This window comes from Malus sylvestris, chromosome 15, assembly GCF_916048215.2.
Source record: "Malus sylvestris chromosome 15, drMalSylv7.2, whole genome shotgun sequence".
Classification (NCBI taxonomy): Eukaryota; Viridiplantae; Streptophyta; class Magnoliopsida; order Rosales; family Rosaceae; genus Malus; species Malus sylvestris.
This window is the reverse complement of record NC_062274.1, coordinates 2,262,792-2,281,419: the sequence shown is the minus strand read 5'-3', so window position 1 is coordinate 2,281,419 and position 18,628 is coordinate 2,262,792. Positions and strand designations below refer to the sequence as shown.

Sequence of the window (18,628 nt, the reverse complement as noted above, 5' to 3'; positions counted from 1 at the left end):
ATGATTGAAAAGATGAATGACAACTCCAGCCTCCATTTTTGAGGCTGCAGAAGCATCAACCACCAATTATTTCAGTTTTTAGTTTAATTATATGGTTGGTCTATCCAAAAACTATCCAAACCACCATGGGTACAGTTCAATAATTAGATACGACTTTCAAGTTCGTATTCTATATGGCATGTTCTGGATTCGATTCATGATACTTGTGAACCACACAATAGTGGTTAGAAAAAACTAAAATGTCTTTGTGAGTCTTCTCGATCTCATAAATGTAGATTGATGTGGCAAATCAACCAACTGGTTGCCTTTTTCAAAAAAAAAAAAAAAAAAAAAAAAAAAACACACTCACACAACTATGCAATGTAGTCTCCCATCTTAGTCAACACCTTCCCATTGCTATATATATATGCATATCGGGAGTTTGATGTCTTATTGTTAATATTCGATGAGATTAACGGTTCGATGTAAAGTATATACTCTGTGAAAATTAAAAATTAAGGCCCAATTAGAAAGTTTTTGGGCTTTCATTCGAATTACAGGAGCCTCATTAAAATTCTTATTGGGCCCCCAAGGTTTGTGGAATGTTTGGGATCAATTTGATATGCTGTTTCGGGAGCCTATAGTAATAGGGTGCGTCGTCGTTGGTCGATTGGTGGCTGGGAGACGGAGACGAAGAATATGTAGATACATGTGTGTTCAACTCTCACAAACTCTTTTCATGCTAGTGCACTTGAAACTTGAAGCCCATAAATTAGTATGGAAAACTCCTCACCATCATCATTTCATTTTTGCTTTTTGTTGCAACGATTTTTTTTTTGGTCAAAAATAAAGCTTCATTCATGAAAGAGAGATTACAATATGTGCAAGATAGGCCTAAACCCAACCAAAACACAAAAACATAAAACCCTACATAAGAAAAGCAGGACATAAAATAAAAACAAGCCCAAGCAAAGAGAGAGCAACAACTCAATACATAACAGGAGGCCCACATACACTTAGGCCCGTAGGCAAAGTAAGAAAAAACAACATCAAAACCCTAATCTCCATTAGCACAACGGCAGCCACCATCGCTGCCACCACAGCAACAGTCGCCACGAAGGAATACATAGGCCCAAACTGAAGAAGGCACCCTAACCAAAAGCTAGATCTAAGAAGGTTGTGCAGAATCCATCCTCTAAGAACCAAAATCGCCACAACACCGCAAGAAATGACACAAACCGTAACAGGAGGAGAAGGAGGGCAAAGAGGGTGTGCAAAACACCCTTGTTCCGACGTGAATTGTTTCACACTTCACCCAATTTTCCCGACAAGCTAGATCGACAGTGTGAAATATCATTCCAAGATTTCACATTTACGATCTACGTATTTGCATTATTTTTCAAGAATTTATATCAATTTATTTGAATTTAGACTTTAATTAAACTAGTTACGAAGTTTGAAGTGTGGAAATTAATTATTTAAAATTTGGAGAGCTTTCGATGTCGTAATTTATATTTTCGAATAGAGCACGATCTCATGAACACATAGGCGCAAACCGTTCGTGAAATAGAGTTTTAACGAAAGAGTATTAATGTTTAAAGTCAAGGATATTTTTGTAATTTTAACCTCCATCTAGAAGGCTCCAGATTTTCTAGAGCAATGGATGTGCCACGTGTATGGCTATGATGAAAAGAAAAGGATAGAAAATGAGGGCGTGGACGAATCAGAGGGAGGAAGAAAGAGAGGGACCAATTAGAAAGAGAAGAAATGGGGGGAAATAAGGGAGAGGAGAGACATGGGATCATCGGCCCGGTCATTTTTTTCCGACCCAACCCTGTTCCACTTGAATTCTCCGGTGGTTTTCGTCAGTTTTTCCAGCAAACCACGTCACCTAACCATCGGGAAAACATTCCTCATTGTCCCCTCTACCTATTACACCCTAAAATTGAAGATTTTTGGCTTTGATTTCATGAAACCCAAACCGTAGGGTGCGACAGGCACCATGGCTTCAATCCACCACTTCTGAAATGTTTTCTCTTGATCACCACCACCAATAGGCTTCCCTCAACCTCAGGAACAAAGCTCAATCAGTGGTGAAGGTGTTGGAGCGAGTATAGAGGTCGAATCAAAGCACACCTAAATCTAGGGTTCTGGCGGGTTCGTGCTATTTAAGGCTTTTCACGGCCAAATTGGCCCTAGTCAAATGTATGAAACTTGCTCCGTTCATCGAGATCTACATTTCTGTAAAATTTGGTAATTTTTTAAAATAGTTGAATTTTCTGACTAGTTGGGGCGGTGGCACGTGGCCAGTGGGCTGTCGATGCTATTTTACGCTAAATTGATATCTAGATCTCATAGTTGATATCCGTATGATGTGATTTGATTATTGTAAGCCTAGTTTCATTATGGTACATCACTTTATTATTATTTGAATTGATGATCCGACCGTTGGATCAATACCAAACTTTAAACGTAATATTTGAGGATATTAAGAACTGACGGATAGGGAATTTGATGCACGGATCTTCCCGAATTGAATTTCTAAGTTTGTAAAATCAAACGTTAGCCGCCACTTGAACTTGGAATTAGAGGATATCCAACCGTCAGATCGCGATGAGATTTTAGTATGTTGATCTATGAGCATAAGTGGATCTCAGGAGGTTATGGATTTGAAATCCTATGGGCGGATCTTCCATATCAAATTTCGTAGGGTTGTGGACACTACCGTTGACCGATGGTTGGCTTTTGGTCAACACGTCTCAAAATGTTCTAAATATTAAAATTAGCACTATGGGATACTAAGTGTGTGAAATCCCGGAGTGGGTCTACATTGGTTAGAGAGTGACTCAAATATATATGATATGGTTATTAGCTTGATTTCTTACATTAATATCGTTTGTGAGTATGAAATGGTTATATAAATGTGATTTCTATTTAAATGTGATTTTTATATATTTAGCCATAGACCTATGTTTATTAAACATGATTTGGCTTGTCTACTAATGATGATTGTGATATGTGATTTGATGTGCACATTTGAAATGTGGTCGATTTGCATAATTGGTATGATGTGATGAAATGTGAAGGCTAGGAGTTGACCGTTAACCCATTGCCATGAGGTTTGTTGCTTCGAGACTTATTTCACATATCGTATCATAGTTTCATTTCTTGTTTTGTTGAGCCATTCTAATTGTGTAACTTGTGCTTTGTTCCATTTCTTGTTCCGTTGAGCTTTTGTATTTTGAGTACTTGTTTCATGTCTTGTTCTTCGAGCATTGCTATATTCCTTGGCCCTCCGCTCGGTTCTGTTGAGTGATTCGGAACTGGGTATACGCTGGGGTTCCATTTAGTGGTCTGGTTCCCTACTCCGTCTGGATTCCGTTGAGTGGTATGGAAACCCTCGTGATCCGTGATTCCGTTGAGTGGTTCGGAATTGTATCCAGCTTAGATTTTATTTAGTGGTTCGATATGCATTGTACTCTACGATTCCGTTGAGTGGTCCGGAATCGTATCCACTCGGATTCCGTTGAGAGGTTCGGAATCCTTTATATTCCGTGATTCAGTTGAAAGGTCCGGAATTCCTTATATTCCGTGATTTAGTTGAGTGGTCCGGAATCGTATCCTGGTTTGGATTCCGTTGAGTGGTCTGGAATCCCATTTGGTGTTTTGGTTCCATTGAGTGATCTGGAACCGATGTTGATGGATTTCTTTGAGTGGACCGAAATCGCATCATTCTTCCTGTGTTGTTCTAGCCCTGCATTTCGGTGTATTGTATGTGTTATTGATGATGTGGTTATGGAATGATGTTGGTTGTGATTGATGACACTATGATTTGATCAATATGGCTAGAGAATATGATTGTGCTTCGTTGTTTGTTCATTGAGATATTGCATGATATGCATTGTGGTATATTGTTGAGACATAACGATTTATGGGATGAATGTTCAAGTGTAGTCAAACGGTGAACTACGAATGGCTTTATCCCTGGTTAGGATACGTAGACAGTCTAACAGGAGGTTAAATGAAGTCATAAAGTATACGAAAAATTACTATGCAATTCGAATCTTGAGTTGTGCTGGGTACTTTTTTTGTAATCTGCTGTTTGGCTTGGCTATGGTCTAGTTTTCTCTGTAAGACTTGTTCACCGGGTTTGATGGCTTCTGGCATCCACCCCTTAATGAAATATCTATCGTTGCAATAAAAATAAAATAAAAAGATTAATGACTAGATGTAAAGTATATTTTAGCTAAAAGGTCGTGTTCATGAGTTTGATGGATTAAATTTAAATTGTAGAACGCTCGACTAGTACATAGGGTTGTTTGTTCACGCTGAAAAAAAATATTTGTCAGATCACTAGTTGTACTTAATTATTTGGTTGATACTTTCATCATCCAATGAGGAGCATTGACACGGAGAATCCTTCCAATGACTCATAAGAAATATTAGTTAAACTCGGGGAAGGTCGAACTCGAAAGTCAAAACAGTGGAATGGTTGTGCATCTGCTTTTCTCTAGAAAAGATTTCAACCCTAAAAAAAATATGTCATGGTAGAGTGAAGTTAGGGAGATTAAAATTTTAAACTAAATTTTTTAAATCAAATGATGAGGATGTTGATGATTAAATTTACTTAAGTGTTGATTAATGTGCTTATTTTCTATTGATGACACATCATTTCGATGTCGCAGATCAATGTAATGCTTTCGTCAAAATGCTGCCAAAAGTTATATTATATACTGATGTGACACAGAATTGAGTCCCACAAGTCTAATTAAATATTTATAACAATAACAATTTATATTGATTTGCAACACACCTATTTTTAGAGACCACATGATATAAGTAATATAAATGTAATATACAAAATGTAAGTGTAACATTATTCATTAACCATGGGTAGTGCATTATAACACATTCTTCATGATTTTCAAGCATTAAAAATGTCCTTTGCCACCATTGTTGTGGTGGGTACTTTTTCTTTACTCTTCTTCCAATATTTCATCAAAGGATCCATCTTTACAGACAAGAAGGGATCATATGTCAAACTCCCTCCAGTCCCAGGTAACTACTTCTAATTCATCTGCATCGACGATAACATTCTCGTAGAAATCTGGGTACAACTTGCCCTTACACTCTGCGATTCCATTGAGTGGTCCGGAATCGTATCCACTCGGATTCCGTTGAAAGGTCTGGAATCCCTTCTATTCCGTGATTCCGTTGAGTGGTCCGGAATCATATCCTAGTTTGGATTCCGTTGAGTGATCTGAAATCCCATTTGGTGTTTTGGTTACATTGAGTGGTCCAGAACCCGATGTTGATGGATTTCGTTGATTGGACCGAAATCGCATCATTTGACTTATTAATTCATTTGAGACACCTTCAGAGATGTAGACTTCAGTCGAACTGTGTCGCTCTAGCCATGCATTTCGGTGTATTGTATGTGTTATTGATGATGTGGTTATGGAATGATGTTGGTTGTGATTGATGGCATTATGATTAGACTTGTTGATCAATATGGCTAGAGAATATGATTGCGCTTCGTCGTTTGTTCATTGAGATATTGCATGATATGCATTGTGGTATATTGTTGAGACATAGTGATTTATGGGATGAATGTTCAAGTGTAGTGAAACGGTGAACTATGAATGGCTTGATCCCTGGTTATAATACATAGGTAGTCTAACAAGAGGTTAAATGAAGCCATAAAGTATACGAAAAACTACTATGCAATTCGAATCTTGAGTTGTGTTGGGTACATATTCCGGAGGTGGGATATGTTAGATATTTGAATATTTTGTGACGTCAAGTGTCGATTCTTAACGTATGTCGGGATCGGGGCGTGACTAAGTAGCTAGTTGTATGGGTTGGCTCTAGTGTTAAGACATAGCCCAACACCTTGAGACCGAATTTATAATTAAAGGTTGGAAAAATGAGGGGGAGCAAGGGGAAGGAAGGAAAGAGGAGTGCGATGGCAAGGGAATGCGGGTTTGGCGATGAACTACCATTGAGTGTGGAGAATGTCCAAAAATGAGACAAGAGCTCATAAAGCAGAAAAAAAAATAGAAGAAAAAGAAGCGAGAAAGAAAATGATGGAAATTTAAAATGAAACTTTAGGGATTATCAAACATTGGTTTGGAGGAAATATAAGAGTTTCTTTAATATTTAACAAATGTCAGAAATATCACCAGTATATATCAATTCCACCCATTTCATATATTTTTCTAATTTTTTGAATAATTCCATGAAAATATTGACCGAAGAAATTTTAAACTCTGGTAGCATGTGAATGATTATATCGTTGGTCTATCCAAAATATTATCCGGTGTAGTCTCCCATCTTAGTCGACACCTACCAATTAGCATATGTATATTGGGAGTTTTGATGTCTAATCGTTAATTGTCTAGAATTGTTGTGATTAGATTAATCATATCTTAGTCAAATGCACCCACATCCTACAAGCCGGCTGAAATATCTATCGTTGCAATAAAAATAAAATAAAAAGATTAATGACTAGATTAAAGTATATTTTAGCTAAAAGGTCGTGTTCATGAGTTTGATGGATTAAATTTAAATTGTAGAACGCTCAACTAGTACGTAGGGTTGTTTGTTCACGCTGAAAAAAAATATTTGTCAGATCACTAGTTGTACTTAATTATTTGGTTGATACTTTCATCATCCAATGGGGAGCATTGACACTGAGAATCCAATGAGGAGTGGTTGTGCATCTGCTTTTCTCAAGAAAAGATTTCAACCCTAAAAAAAATATGTCATGGCAGAATGATGTTAGGGAGATTAAATTTATAAACTAAATTTTTTAAATCAAATTATGTGGATGTTGATGATTAAATTTACTTAAGTGTTGATTAATGTGCTCATTTCCTATTGATGACACATCATTTGGATATCGCAAATCAATGTAGTGCTTTCACCAAAATTCTACCAAAAGTTATATTATGTGCTGATGTGACATATAACAAAGTCGCACAAGTGTAATTAAATATTTATAACGAAAACAATTTATATTGATTTGCGACACTTATTTTCAGATACCACATTGATATAAGTAATATAAATGTAATGTACAAAATATAAGTGTAGCATTATTCATTGGGTATTGAAGGTTTGACCTTGTGATTGCCTGTCTATAAATTCATAAGATGTGTTGTGTTATTGCAAGTTTCCAAGTTGTACAACAGTTGTTATAGTTGTGGGAATGTTAACCATGGGTAGTGCATTATAACACATTCTTCATGATTTTCAAGCATTAAAATGTCCTTTGCCACCATTGTTGTGGTGGGTACTTTTTCTTTACTCTTCTTCCAATATTTCATCAAAGGATTCATCTTTACAAACAAGAAGGGATCATATGCCAAACTCCCTCCAGTCCCAGGTAACTACTTCTAATTCATCTGCATCGACGATAACATTCTCGTAGAAATCTGGGTACAACTTGCCCTTACAACAAAGTCAGTAGCCATTGCTAGTTTTTCTTGTATTGTACGAAGCGCTTTCACTTATGCATGTCGATAGGCCCTCTATATACAATGTTCATGCCGTCATGCACACTAGCCCAATTGTGTATTGAAACCCGCTTTCATATCTTAAAGAAAGTTGAGGTTCCATAAAATCAATTGATAATATGTGAAGTAGTCTAATTATTTATCAGCACATGTTTTTCCGATGTGAGATTCATACTCTCAACAATATCAAATTGATATAAGCGTGACTAGGACTTACCCTTGTAAAACCGATTTGCTTGCTGAGAAAGGTAGCTCAAAATATAAAATGCTCTCTCATTTTTTAAAATGATATGCTGAGATCCTAAAGATCGATATTCCCACCCTTACTTTTTGCCAATGTTTTTTGCAGTGGTACCTGGGTTGCCGGTGGTAGGGAATTTGTTGCAGATGAAGGAGAAGAAGCCCTACAAGACATTTACAAATTGGGCTGAAACATACGGACCAATCTATTCTATCAGGACTGGTGCTTCCACTGTGGTTGTCCTCAATACCGCAGATGTGGCTCTAGAGGTATATATTCGTACCTCGATCTCTTGATTTATCGAGAATGTTGATACTTTCCTCTTCCCAGTATATGGTGTGCACTGGGAAATTCTGTTTCAAGTCCACAAAATCAATGGTCACAAAACTTTCAACTCTAATGTTATTACATCGGTTGCTTCCTTCAGGCTATGGTGACTAGACATTCGTCTATTTCATCGAAAAAGCTAACGACGCCAATAAAGAGCCTTTCTTTCGATGACTCTGTGATTGCATCATCGAACTACAACGACTTCCACAAGATGGGAAGACGTCACATGGCCCAAAGTATTCTTGGACCCAATGCTCAGGTTCGCATGCTTTCGGAATAGCTAAAAGCTTTTATTTTTTTAAACAAACCAAAAAATTTAACTAGCTAGTTGATCTAATATATATATATATATATATATTACACAGAAGCGGCACCAGAACCACAGATATACCTTGAGAGAAAATGTGTCAAGCCAATTGCATGCTCATGTAAAAAAGTCTCCTAATGAAGCTGTGAATTTCAAGAAAGTGTTCGAGCCCGAACTCTTCGGACTTTCGTTGAAGCAGGTGAGTTTATTTTCTTCAAGGCATTACAGTTAAGTTAATTGATTCTCAACAACTGTAACTAACTTGATGATCTTGATCAAATTTACCAGGCCTTGGGAAAGAACGTAGAAGGATCAATTTATGTGGAGGAGCTTGGAACTACTTTGTCAAGAAATGAGATTTTTGAGATTCTTGTAGCTGATGTGCTCAAGGGTGCCACTGAAACTGATTGGAGAGACTTCTTTCCTTATCTGAGATGGATTCCCAACAAGAACTTGGAAATGAAAATCCAGAATATCTGTTTCCGCAGGAAGGCAGTAATGAGTGTCCTGATTGAGGAGCAAATGAAACGAATTGCTTCCGGACAGGTTGCTCCTTCAATTCATTTCATGCTTTCAAATTTAATAATAATATGCTAATCATTCTTAATTTAATTTGGAAAAGGCTTTGTTTATTTAAGTTGGTTCATTGGTTGTTTTATACGCATGTGGTCGATTGTCTTAGTGGTCGCTTGTAATAATTTTTATTTATTTATTTTTAAAGATTGGTTGTTTATATAATTACTTTGGTGGATTAATGAAACAGGAGGTAAATTGTTTTCTGGACTACTTGCTTTGTGAAGGAAAAACGCTTACAACGGAGCAAATAACTGTTTCTGTTTGGGAGTCGATTCTTGAGGCAGCGGATACTACAGTGGTAACAATGGAATGGGCTATGTATGAACTTGCTAAGCATCCAAAACGACAGGTTATTGTCTCAGTATTTGATACCTAATTTTTATTTTTACATGCAAATGATACTTTAATTTGTAATTTTTTTACTTATTAATTAGTTTAATTTTCTTGAATAATATTATTGAGATGAGACACTTTTTAAAAATCAAATCATAGACAAACACCTCTTTACTGATAGTGAAATAACAGTTAGATCAGTGAGCTCTCCGGTATGTTTTGCTGGGAAATGCGACGATCTCGCCGTCGATTGGACTCGAACTTGACTGCCTGCATTTTCTGATCGAAAATAAAATAACAGTTAGATTTATGATTTTTTTTTGTGACTATTTTTCGCGGTCGATTGACACTTGTGTTACTCTTTTCATCATGGTTTTTTTTTATTATTTAATTTATTTTTTTTTAAAATAATGTTAGACAGACCAAATTTGCAAATCAAATATCGTAATTTTTTATGATTAAATTATTACTTAAATGTTGATAAACGTGCTTATTTTTTATGAGTGACACATCATTTAGTTTACAAATTTTATTTAAAATTTTGATCTTCCTAACATTTCCCTTCTTTTATTAGATTTGTGGTACTCTTCTCACTAGCTGATACATAGAGATATTGACCGGGTGTTTAAAATGAATAATTACAGGAACGTCTGCACGAAGAAATCCAAAATGCTTGTGGATGCGACAAGGTTAGTGAGGAACACTTGTCCCAGCTGCCATACCTGAATGCTGTTTTCCACGAAACTTTGAGGAAGCACAGTCCAGTTCCAGTAGCTCTTACAAAATATGTTGATGAAGATACCCAATTAGGAGGTTACTATATCCCTGCTGGAACACAGGTAATTGATAGAATGCATACATACATATATACATATATGTATATACATACATTCCATTATGAGATTAATTTTTCTTGTATGTGCAGATTGCTGTAAACTTGTACGGGTGTAACATGGACAAAAACAAATGGGATATGCCAGAAGAATGGAAGCCAGAGAGATTTCTGGAGAAGGAAAAATGGGATCCAATGGAATTGCAGAAGACAATGGCATTTGGAGGTGGAAAGAGGGCGTGTGCTGGTTCTCTTCAGGCAATGCTAATAGTATGCACAACTATCGGAAGGTTGGTGCAGGAGTTTGAGTGGAGACTAAGAGAAGGAGACGAAGAAGAAGATACCGCTATCTTCACCAATCACAAACTCCATGCCATGCATGCAGTCATCAAACCCAGAAATTAGTGTGAAAATAATAATTAACGCCTCTCTCAAACATGCATTATCGTTTAAGCGATCTGTGTACTGATCATATAATCATAATCTATTAAGAAAATAATTGTTGCCATAAACAATTTTTTCTTGAAAATTGCTCAAGCAACTTGAAACTCGAAAATCTCAAATGATATGTGCTTTGCTTCCTTTCCTGACGCCTTATTTAATTCTTAAGCATATATTGTTTTTTAGACCCATATATAGAGAAAATTTTCAGTAATTTCGATACACGAGCCACTATGTGTCTTAAATAAGTGCAGGGACACTTGAAAAAAAATTCTTTAATAATATTATGATACGTACTTACCGAATCATGTTTTGAGTACATGAGAAAATTTCTCCCATTTATATTTGACCCCATCTTATACTGCATTTAGACCATCTCCAAACCTGGGCTAAAAGCCAAATTACCCCCCCTCCTAAACACTCTCCAACCCATGTTAAAATTTTAGGCTAAATGCCAAATGTTATTTCTGGGCCAAATACCCCCCAGCTTTCCCCCCGGGCTAAATGTCAAATGTTTATCGGAATTTAAATTTTTTTAGATTAAAATGTTCATAAAATTAATTTACAATAATCTACATATTTATTTTTTTTTAAATTGATTTAAGAAAAAAATTAGCCTAAGTTCATTCTTTAATAATTTCGGACTAAAATTTTATGGCAGAAGGGTTGGAGCAGAAAAAATGTTTATGAGTTAAAAGCCAAATTTTCCGGGCTAAAAAATTTGGTTTTTAGTCCAAGGATTGGAGATGGTCTTAAGATACAAGTATTTGAACCTAGTGTTAATATTGGACCTGTGTGTCGACAAATTTCGTAGGTTCCTCCCATTAGAGCAGGTCCACCCATGATTTTTTTTTGCCATGGCCAGATCACACATCCAATCCAAAATTCACCTCCACCCCTTTCTTCAAGCCATGGCTGATCGAGTCTTGGCAGTAGCCATGTCAATTCTAGTCCCAAGTCAAGTTTCATGGCAGTTACTATACACAATGGATGAATAACCATAACAACCTATTTTGAATCAATCTCATACGATGAATACTTGGTGAATTGTAACTGTCATGAGAATTACTATTCACAATGGGTGGAGCGGTGAAGAGAAGCCAAGACAATTTAAAATTTGAATTGTTAACGCTTAAAATTAGAAAGTCAACAAAGATAAGTATATTGGAATAAAGAGTTAAATGATTAACAACAAGGTTAAAGTGGTTTGCCCTTAAAGTTGGGCTTCGTCAACTGTAGTATTGTGTATATATTTGATGTAAATTACACGAGGGGCTCTCTAACAGTATGATCTATCTTTCTCTCGTGAGTCCGACCCCGTCCCTCTTATAGAGTCCTCCAATGAGCACCAAAAGTCTTGGGTTCCAAGTATTGCACCACTCTAGTATTAAATGAATTATAGGTATAGATTTAGGGCTGATTTGGTATTATTGTGCTTTAAAAAAAATTGTTTATGTTGTGCTATAAGAATAAGCTCATTTTTGCTCATTCACATTTTTAGCTTCTTTTGACCAAAAATTGTGAAAATGAGTTATTTTTAAGAGTTTACCAAACACATTTTTTAGCTCAGTTTTTTTTATACCCACTTTTTATAAAAACATCTCAGTACCAAACCAGTACTTAGGAGGATGATTCTCTCCTCTCCTAATCCTCTCCCCTTCCATCCCCTCTTATTTGAACGGTTACAGTTTAACCACGTCAACATCTTATATTAATTTTTTTTATAGAGACAATAAGACCAAAAAACAATATGTGAGAGGAGGGGAGGGGAGGGAGGCGTATCCCTTGAATACGTATTTGTTAGGAATGAGGATCCTCTCCAGATCTTCTTCGTGACGAAAATTGATCGCACGATGTATGATGAACAGACACGATTTAAATTTTTTTGAAATTCTCACAAAAGAGGATGTTCATTCATTTGTTAGTAACTTAGTACTAATGGATATCTAAGAGAGAAACTTGACGACGGCTAACCAACTATACATCCGCATGGGACGTTTATTGTTAAAAACAAATTAAAATTAAATTAAAAATCAATGCGGAAGATGATCCAAAAAATATGATAGCAGATAATTAGTACGCATGCGTTTCAGTTAATTTCTAATGTGTGACACTAAATACTTGGCTTTTTACCCAGTTTACCAACAAAAACTAGAAAAATATTTAAAAAATGGAAGGTGGTGCAGCAGCAGGCAGCAGCGAACGCGAGATGGGAAGCACGTGGTTTGTGTCGGGTAAAAATCTGGCATTTTCTATCTGTATTGTTGTATGAAAATTACCGCCTTTTATTCAAAGTTACCGCCACTGCCGTTCAGATATCGGGTGAAGTGCTGCGCTGCAGGACCTCCCGTTTCCAGGTTCTTGTCAACTCCAACCTCACGCGCATCGCAAGGATTTGCAGTAAACAGTCACGCTTACATGTTCATGACTCGTGACTTGTAAGTTAATCATCCACAGGCCAACACAGACCAATGAAATGATCACCAAACCTCGCAATCTCGCATACACCGCCAATCGTCGCGTGCAATGCCAAACACTGAAGAACCTGAGATTCCGGAGGCCGGACCTACTTTCTAGGACCCATCTCAAATAATGTTCATGATTCCCGCCAACAAACGAATTCACAAGCTTTCCTTATCCCCCACCCTTTCATAAAAATAAAGTAAAACATGGTATGGAACTTTAAGCTTTCGCGTTTAGTAGTATTAGAGTTTCAAAAATCCAAAAACTAAATCTTCGTTGCCCATTTTAGTAGGATGCCGTGCACTATTTCATTTGCGCATGTTATCTCTCACTCCACGTGCATGATAGAACTGAAAGAATGTTAACTTGATATACATTGTTAACTTATTTTCTAAAAGGTTAAGCATAGTTGAAATGGTTGAACTCGTTGTGTTGTTCATATGTCTGTTTGTTTCTATCTCTACCTACATATATAATGAAATTGTACATGAAAACGAGTATCAACTTGATATACTTTGTTGACTTATTTTCTGAAACTTAGTTTTTGCTCACCACTTTACCCAAATGGTAACACCGTCACTTATTTTCGGGTCTGCCATGCCATGTGTTCCACAAAGTAACTACTTTTCATTAAAAGAAACGGATTACGATTTATTAAGCAAGATTAACCGTAATTAATTTTGTTTAAATTGAAGCTCCTCCTCACTCACATCCTTCTCTTCCTACGTTATGTCATATGATATCATATCAACCATTTCATTTCACATTGAGTCTCAGTAGTTGTGAATCTCTCACTCCCTCACTCAAAGGCCCCACGCTCCTTCTGATCATCACTGACCTTCTGACACACAACACTGAAAGCAAAAAGCAAAAAGTGCCATTTTTCACACACACACGCACACACAAACACAGATAGAGCTTCTCGTATACCTCTAGTATATATCAGAGCAGCAGGGCAACTCTCTCTGACATTAACACAAAAGGCATTAAAGAACCTGAAGTAAAAATGGACGAGAGGCCGGAAACGGAGCTGATATCCATTCCGGCGACCCCACGCGGGGTGTCCACGCCGGAGATACAGACCCCATCTGGGCAGAGGTCGCCTCGTCCGCCGTCCAAGGAGGCGAAGTCGTCGACGGCCTGGACTCCGACGTCGTTCATCTCGCCGAGGTTCCTCAGCCCCATCGGTACGCCGATGAAGAGGGTGCTCGTCAACATGAAGGGATACTTGGAGGAGGTGGGCCATCTCACCAAGCTCAACCCTCAGGACGCGTGGCTTCCCATTACCGAGTCCCGCAACGGCAACGCTCATTACGCTGCGTTTCACAACCTCAATGCCGGCGTTGGCTTCCAGGCCTTGGTGCTTCCCGTTGCCTTCTCTTTTCTCGGCTGGTAATTAATTAGTTAAACCCTGCTCTTCTAATCACAATTACTGATAAATCTTAATTACCATTTCACCTAATTATCTCAGGTTCATAAAGTTTGTTGCTTTAGCTCTGGAATTGTGTTTCTTGGCCGGTAATTAATTAAATAAAAATCCTACTATGCTACTCATAATTACTGATCTTAATTACCCATTTCACCGAATTAGCTCAAGCTTCGTAAAGTCTCTAGCTTTAGGGGTTAATTGCATTTATCCTTATTAATTTTATTAATTACCCATATGTGAATTTTGCTTTGGAATTATGTTTGTTGGCGTTTTCTACTTGATTCTGCTGAGGCTACTGTCACACTCACATGCTTTCTGGTTTCTGGTGTGCGGTATTTGACTAAAGTTTATGGCTTTTGTGGGTCTTCCAGATTAAAGTCACTTCATTTATTGAAAATTTGATCATAGGTTATATTTTAATTTGGAAAAAGTAAACACAGAACATCCTTGAGGTATGTCACTTGCTTAGCTTTTGCTTTTCCATGACTGCGAAGATCTTGTTTATTCTCTTCACTGCAATACTGCTCTTTTCTTGCCTTTAACTTTTTGATTTTATATTATTTTTGTGTTATAATATTTAATTAGAAAAGAGAGGTCAATGATTCCTTTCAACTACTGTTCATTTCAAATTGCAAAATTTTTACAATATACCAATGTCATAATATAAATGGAGACTTTGGATGCGGTCCTTAGTCATGAATATTCTTTGATTAAAACCTTGTTAGTTTTTAATTTTTGATTGAGATCTCTGAAATTAATGTGATAATTTATTTTTATGTACGTTACTATTTTTTTTAAATTAAAAATTAGAAATTTTAGTTGTTTATATAAATGAGATTTTAAATAAAAAACCATAATTTGTGGGATTAAAAATATTAAAATATAATCTACTATTGTGTGTGTGTGTGTAAACATGGGTACATTCATCAAAATTAACCAAAAAAATCAAAACATGGGTATATTCTTCAAAATCACAAAAAAAAAAAAAAGATATTAAGCTTAATAACATTAGTAAATTTCTTCGGTTAAACTTGACATAGATACATTTTAAAATCAAAGAAAAAAGAATGTACCCATATAAGTTTAAAAATAGATTAGAAAAAAATTGAATATAGTTTATATTAAAAAAATGGTACATTTTACATATAACAATTTTGTATATTTAAGAATGAGTACATTTTAAGATTAAAAAGTTTTACATGAATGGGTACATATAATTAGCATGGGTACATTTAGCAAAATAAAAAGTACAAATAAAAAAAATATGGGTACAAATACAAATAAACTTTAAAAAATATGGGCACAAAAAGAAATTAATATATGGGTACAAATTAAAATTGAAAAGAAAATTGGTACAAATTAAAAAAAATTACATATTAAAAATGGATACAAACTAAAACTAAAAATATATGATAAAAAATTTAGTCATAAATATAAATATACTAATTGTAACATTTTTAACATTAAATGAATATATTTAGAAATAAAAAATATTTAATTATTGAAATAATTAATGATTTAATAATACCAAGGACCTTGATCAAAAATTAAAAATGAATAGGATTTTAATCAATAGAGTAGTAAAAGGAAGGATGAGAACCTAATTTTTCCTAATATAAATTACTAAATTTAATGAGCGGATGTGCGCGGTGTGCCCAAGAATTCAAGGAAATTTATCGTGTTTATGAGAACCTGCTGCACAATTAATTTTGTTCGAGTTGTGTTTTTGGGTGTGAATGATATGATATTAGTCAATATTCATAGATTTGAAGTGTTTGACATTAGGATAAGATTGTCCAATCTTAATAACTAGTTTAGTTGATTTTGTCCACAGGAGCTGGGGAACACTTTCGTTAACCATCGCCTACTTCTGGCAACTTTACACATTGTGGATTCTAGTTCAGCTTCACGAAGCAGTTCCAGGAAAACGATACAACAGATATGTTGAGCTTGCACAAGCTGCATTTGGTAAGAGAGATTTCAATTACCAGCAAATGCACAATTATTTGTTGCTCGAATATTTACATGATCTGCATTAGGTATGACTGCACCGAGTGCACTTGAAGAATTTGGCTTGATCTTTACGAGCGATATATAATTAGCTTAATTGGAATTTGTAGAATTGTACGTGAATAAGTCATTAATCAGCAAATATATTTCCTTTTGACAGGGGAAAGATTGGGAGTTTGGCTTGCCCTCTTCCCAACCGTCTATTTATCAGCAGGAACTGCAACTGCTTTAATTCTCATAGGAGGGGAGACTATGAAACTATTTTTCCAGATAGTTTGTGGGCCTCTATGTTCATCGAATCCCCTAACAACAGTAGAGTGGTATTTAGTGTTCACTTCGCTATGTATCGTTCTATCACAGCTCCCAAACCTCAATTCAATCGCAGGACTTTCACTCATTGGGGCTGTGACCGCCATAACCTACTCCACAATGGTTTGGGTCCTCTCTGTTAGCCAGCCAAGACCACCCACAATTTCCTATGAACCCATTTCGTTACCATCCTCTTCGGCTTCTGTCTTTGCCGTCCTGAATGCTCTTGGTATTGTAGCGTTTGCTTTCAGGGGACACAATTTAGTTCTTGAGATTCAGGTATGCACACTGAGTCCAAAAGTAACAAAGCTATTATCTTCAGTAGGGGTTTTGCACTTTTCATTCTTATCAAATGGAAAATATTTTACCTGATTAGGCAACAATGCCATCGACCTTTAAGCACCCGGCACACGTGCCAATGTGGAGAGGAGCCAAAGTTGCTTATTTCTTCATTGCCATGTGCTTGTTCCCCGTTGCAATTGGAGGCTTCTGGGCTTACGGAAACCTTGTAAGTTTACCAATCTTTTAACTTGTAAGACGCATTTCATCGGCTACTGCAAACAGTTACGCATGAAAGCGGTCTTGCTGATTATAGTTGCATGTTCTGTTTAACTACAGATGCCTTCTGGTGGGATTCTCAATGCCCTGTACGGATTTCACAGCCATGACATTCCGAGAGGACTCCTTGCAATGTGTTTCCTACTAGTTGTGTTTAATTGCTTAAGCAGTTTCCAGATATACTCCATGCCAGTATTCGACAGTTTTGAAGCCGGTTACACCAGCCGCACCAACCGCCCTTGTTCGATTTGGGTCCGGTCTGGTTTCCGAGTCTTTTATGGATTCATCAACTTCTTCATAGGAGTGGCACTCCCCTTCCTCTCCAGTCTTGCCGGTCTACTAGGAGGGCTCACACTTCCGGTCACTTTCGCCTATCCTTGCTTCATGTGGGTTCTTATAAAAAAACCCACAAAGTACAGCTTCAACTGGTATTTCCATTGGATCTTGGGCTGGTTGGGGATCGCCTTTAGCTTGGCATTTTCGATCGGAGGCTTGTGGAGCATGGTGAACAGCGGACTTAAATTGAAGTTCTTCAAGCCGCCGAATTGATGTTTCGATGACTCTTGCATTGGAATTCTGCAAAATTTGTTGAAAAAACTTATAAACATGTTTCTTTAGTGCAAAATCCATTCGTCTCGTACGTACATATCATGGTTCTTGTTGCCTCCATAGTTACTATGTTATAACCGCTCAGGTTCTGAAATATAAACTTTATACTAAGATAACTAAGTTAAGGCTTCTCCCATTTTCTCCTTCCACATTCTTGTATTTGTTCAATTCAACGGTTAGAAGAATAAAAATAGACAGAAAAAAAAAAGAAAAAAAAAGACATCATTTCTCATTTCCCATCACAAAAATTTTAACGGAACCATTCTCATTGCTTCTGAATCTTTATAAGTTGGCCCCATTTTCAGTGCATGCTTCTAGGTGATGATAATAAGCTCAAGTTGACCCCATTGAAACAAAGTTGGATTTGACCCAGTCTCCTTTACTTGTCGTTATATTATTCGGAGGTGGATTGTCTGCTCTCCCATTTTCATACTTTTTCATCCTTTCCTATTTTGTGTCATCACGGTTAAGTTACGTCAATATTTTATATTCCTATTACTTTTTGTTTTATTATTCTTATAAAAAAAATCAATGTAAAATGTTGACGTAGCTTAACTGTGACCACACAAACAGGAGGAGATGGGAAGAGTATGAAATTGGAGGGCAGACAATCCACCTCCATATCATTCTTAACATGTTACTACTTACCCTATCTTTTTATCATGCGGACCACGTTATCATCCGACCACGTACA

The 18,628-nt window shown here is 36.5% G+C and overlaps 2 protein-coding genes across 3 annotated transcripts; both read left to right on the top strand.

Annotated features, from left to right (window-relative positions):
- The first annotated feature begins 7,191 nt into the window (after positions 1 to 7,191).
- LOC126604944 (ent-kaurene oxidase-like) lies at positions 7,192 to 10,699 on the top strand. 2 transcript variants are annotated; one of them, XM_050272275.1, is made up of 8 exons: positions 7,192 to 7,366; positions 7,846 to 8,006; positions 8,165 to 8,326; positions 8,445 to 8,573; positions 8,663 to 8,920; positions 9,138 to 9,299; positions 9,928 to 10,122; positions 10,209 to 10,699. In XM_050272275.1, the coding sequence occupies exons 1-8, from the start codon at positions 7,246 to 7,248 to the stop codon at positions 10,518 to 10,520; spliced, it is 1,500 nt and encodes a 499-aa protein (XP_050128232.1). In that variant the 5' UTR covers positions 7,192 to 7,245; the 3' UTR covers positions 10,521 to 10,699. The 2 variants fall into 2 exon arrangements, with proteins under 2 accessions (XP_050128232.1, XP_050128231.1); XM_050272274.1 differs by having other exon boundaries at positions 8,433 to 8,573.
- A 3,160-nt stretch (positions 10,700 to 13,859) lies between these two features.
- On the top strand, positions 13,860 to 18,070 carry LOC126601471 (lysine histidine transporter-like 8). The gene is made up of 5 exons (XM_050268179.1): positions 13,860 to 14,411; positions 16,283 to 16,416; positions 16,619 to 17,046; positions 17,144 to 17,275; positions 17,386 to 18,070. The coding sequence occupies exons 1-5, from the start codon at positions 14,026 to 14,028 to the stop codon at positions 17,872 to 17,874; spliced, it is 1,569 nt and encodes a 522-aa protein (XP_050124136.1). The 5' UTR covers positions 13,860 to 14,025; the 3' UTR covers positions 17,875 to 18,070.
- Positions 18,071 to 18,628: the final 558 nt, after the last annotated feature.

Excerpts from the sequence above, each read along its gene's own strand:
- LOC126604944 (XM_050272274.1), top strand. The coding sequence starts at position 7,246 with ATGTCCTTTGCCACCATTGTTGTGGTGGGTACTTTTTCTTTACTCTTC. Across the intron at positions 8,327-8,432 it reads TTCTTGGACCCAATGCTCAG|AAGCGGCACCAGAACCACAG; the intron begins GTTCGCATGCTT and ends TATATTACACAG. Across the intron at positions 10,123-10,208 it reads ATATCCCTGCTGGAACACAG|ATTGCTGTAAACTTGTACGG; the intron begins GTAATTGATAGA and ends TTGTATGTGCAG.
- LOC126601471 (XM_050268179.1), top strand. The coding sequence starts at position 14,026 with ATGGACGAGAGGCCGGAAACGGAGCTGATATCCATTCCGGCGACCCCA. Across the intron at positions 14,412-16,282 it reads GCCTTCTCTTTTCTCGGCTG|GAGCTGGGGAACACTTTCGT; the intron begins GTAATTAATTAG and ends TTTTGTCCACAG. Across the intron at positions 16,417-16,618 it reads GCTTGCACAAGCTGCATTTG|GGGAAAGATTGGGAGTTTGG; the intron begins GTAAGAGAGATT and ends TCCTTTTGACAG.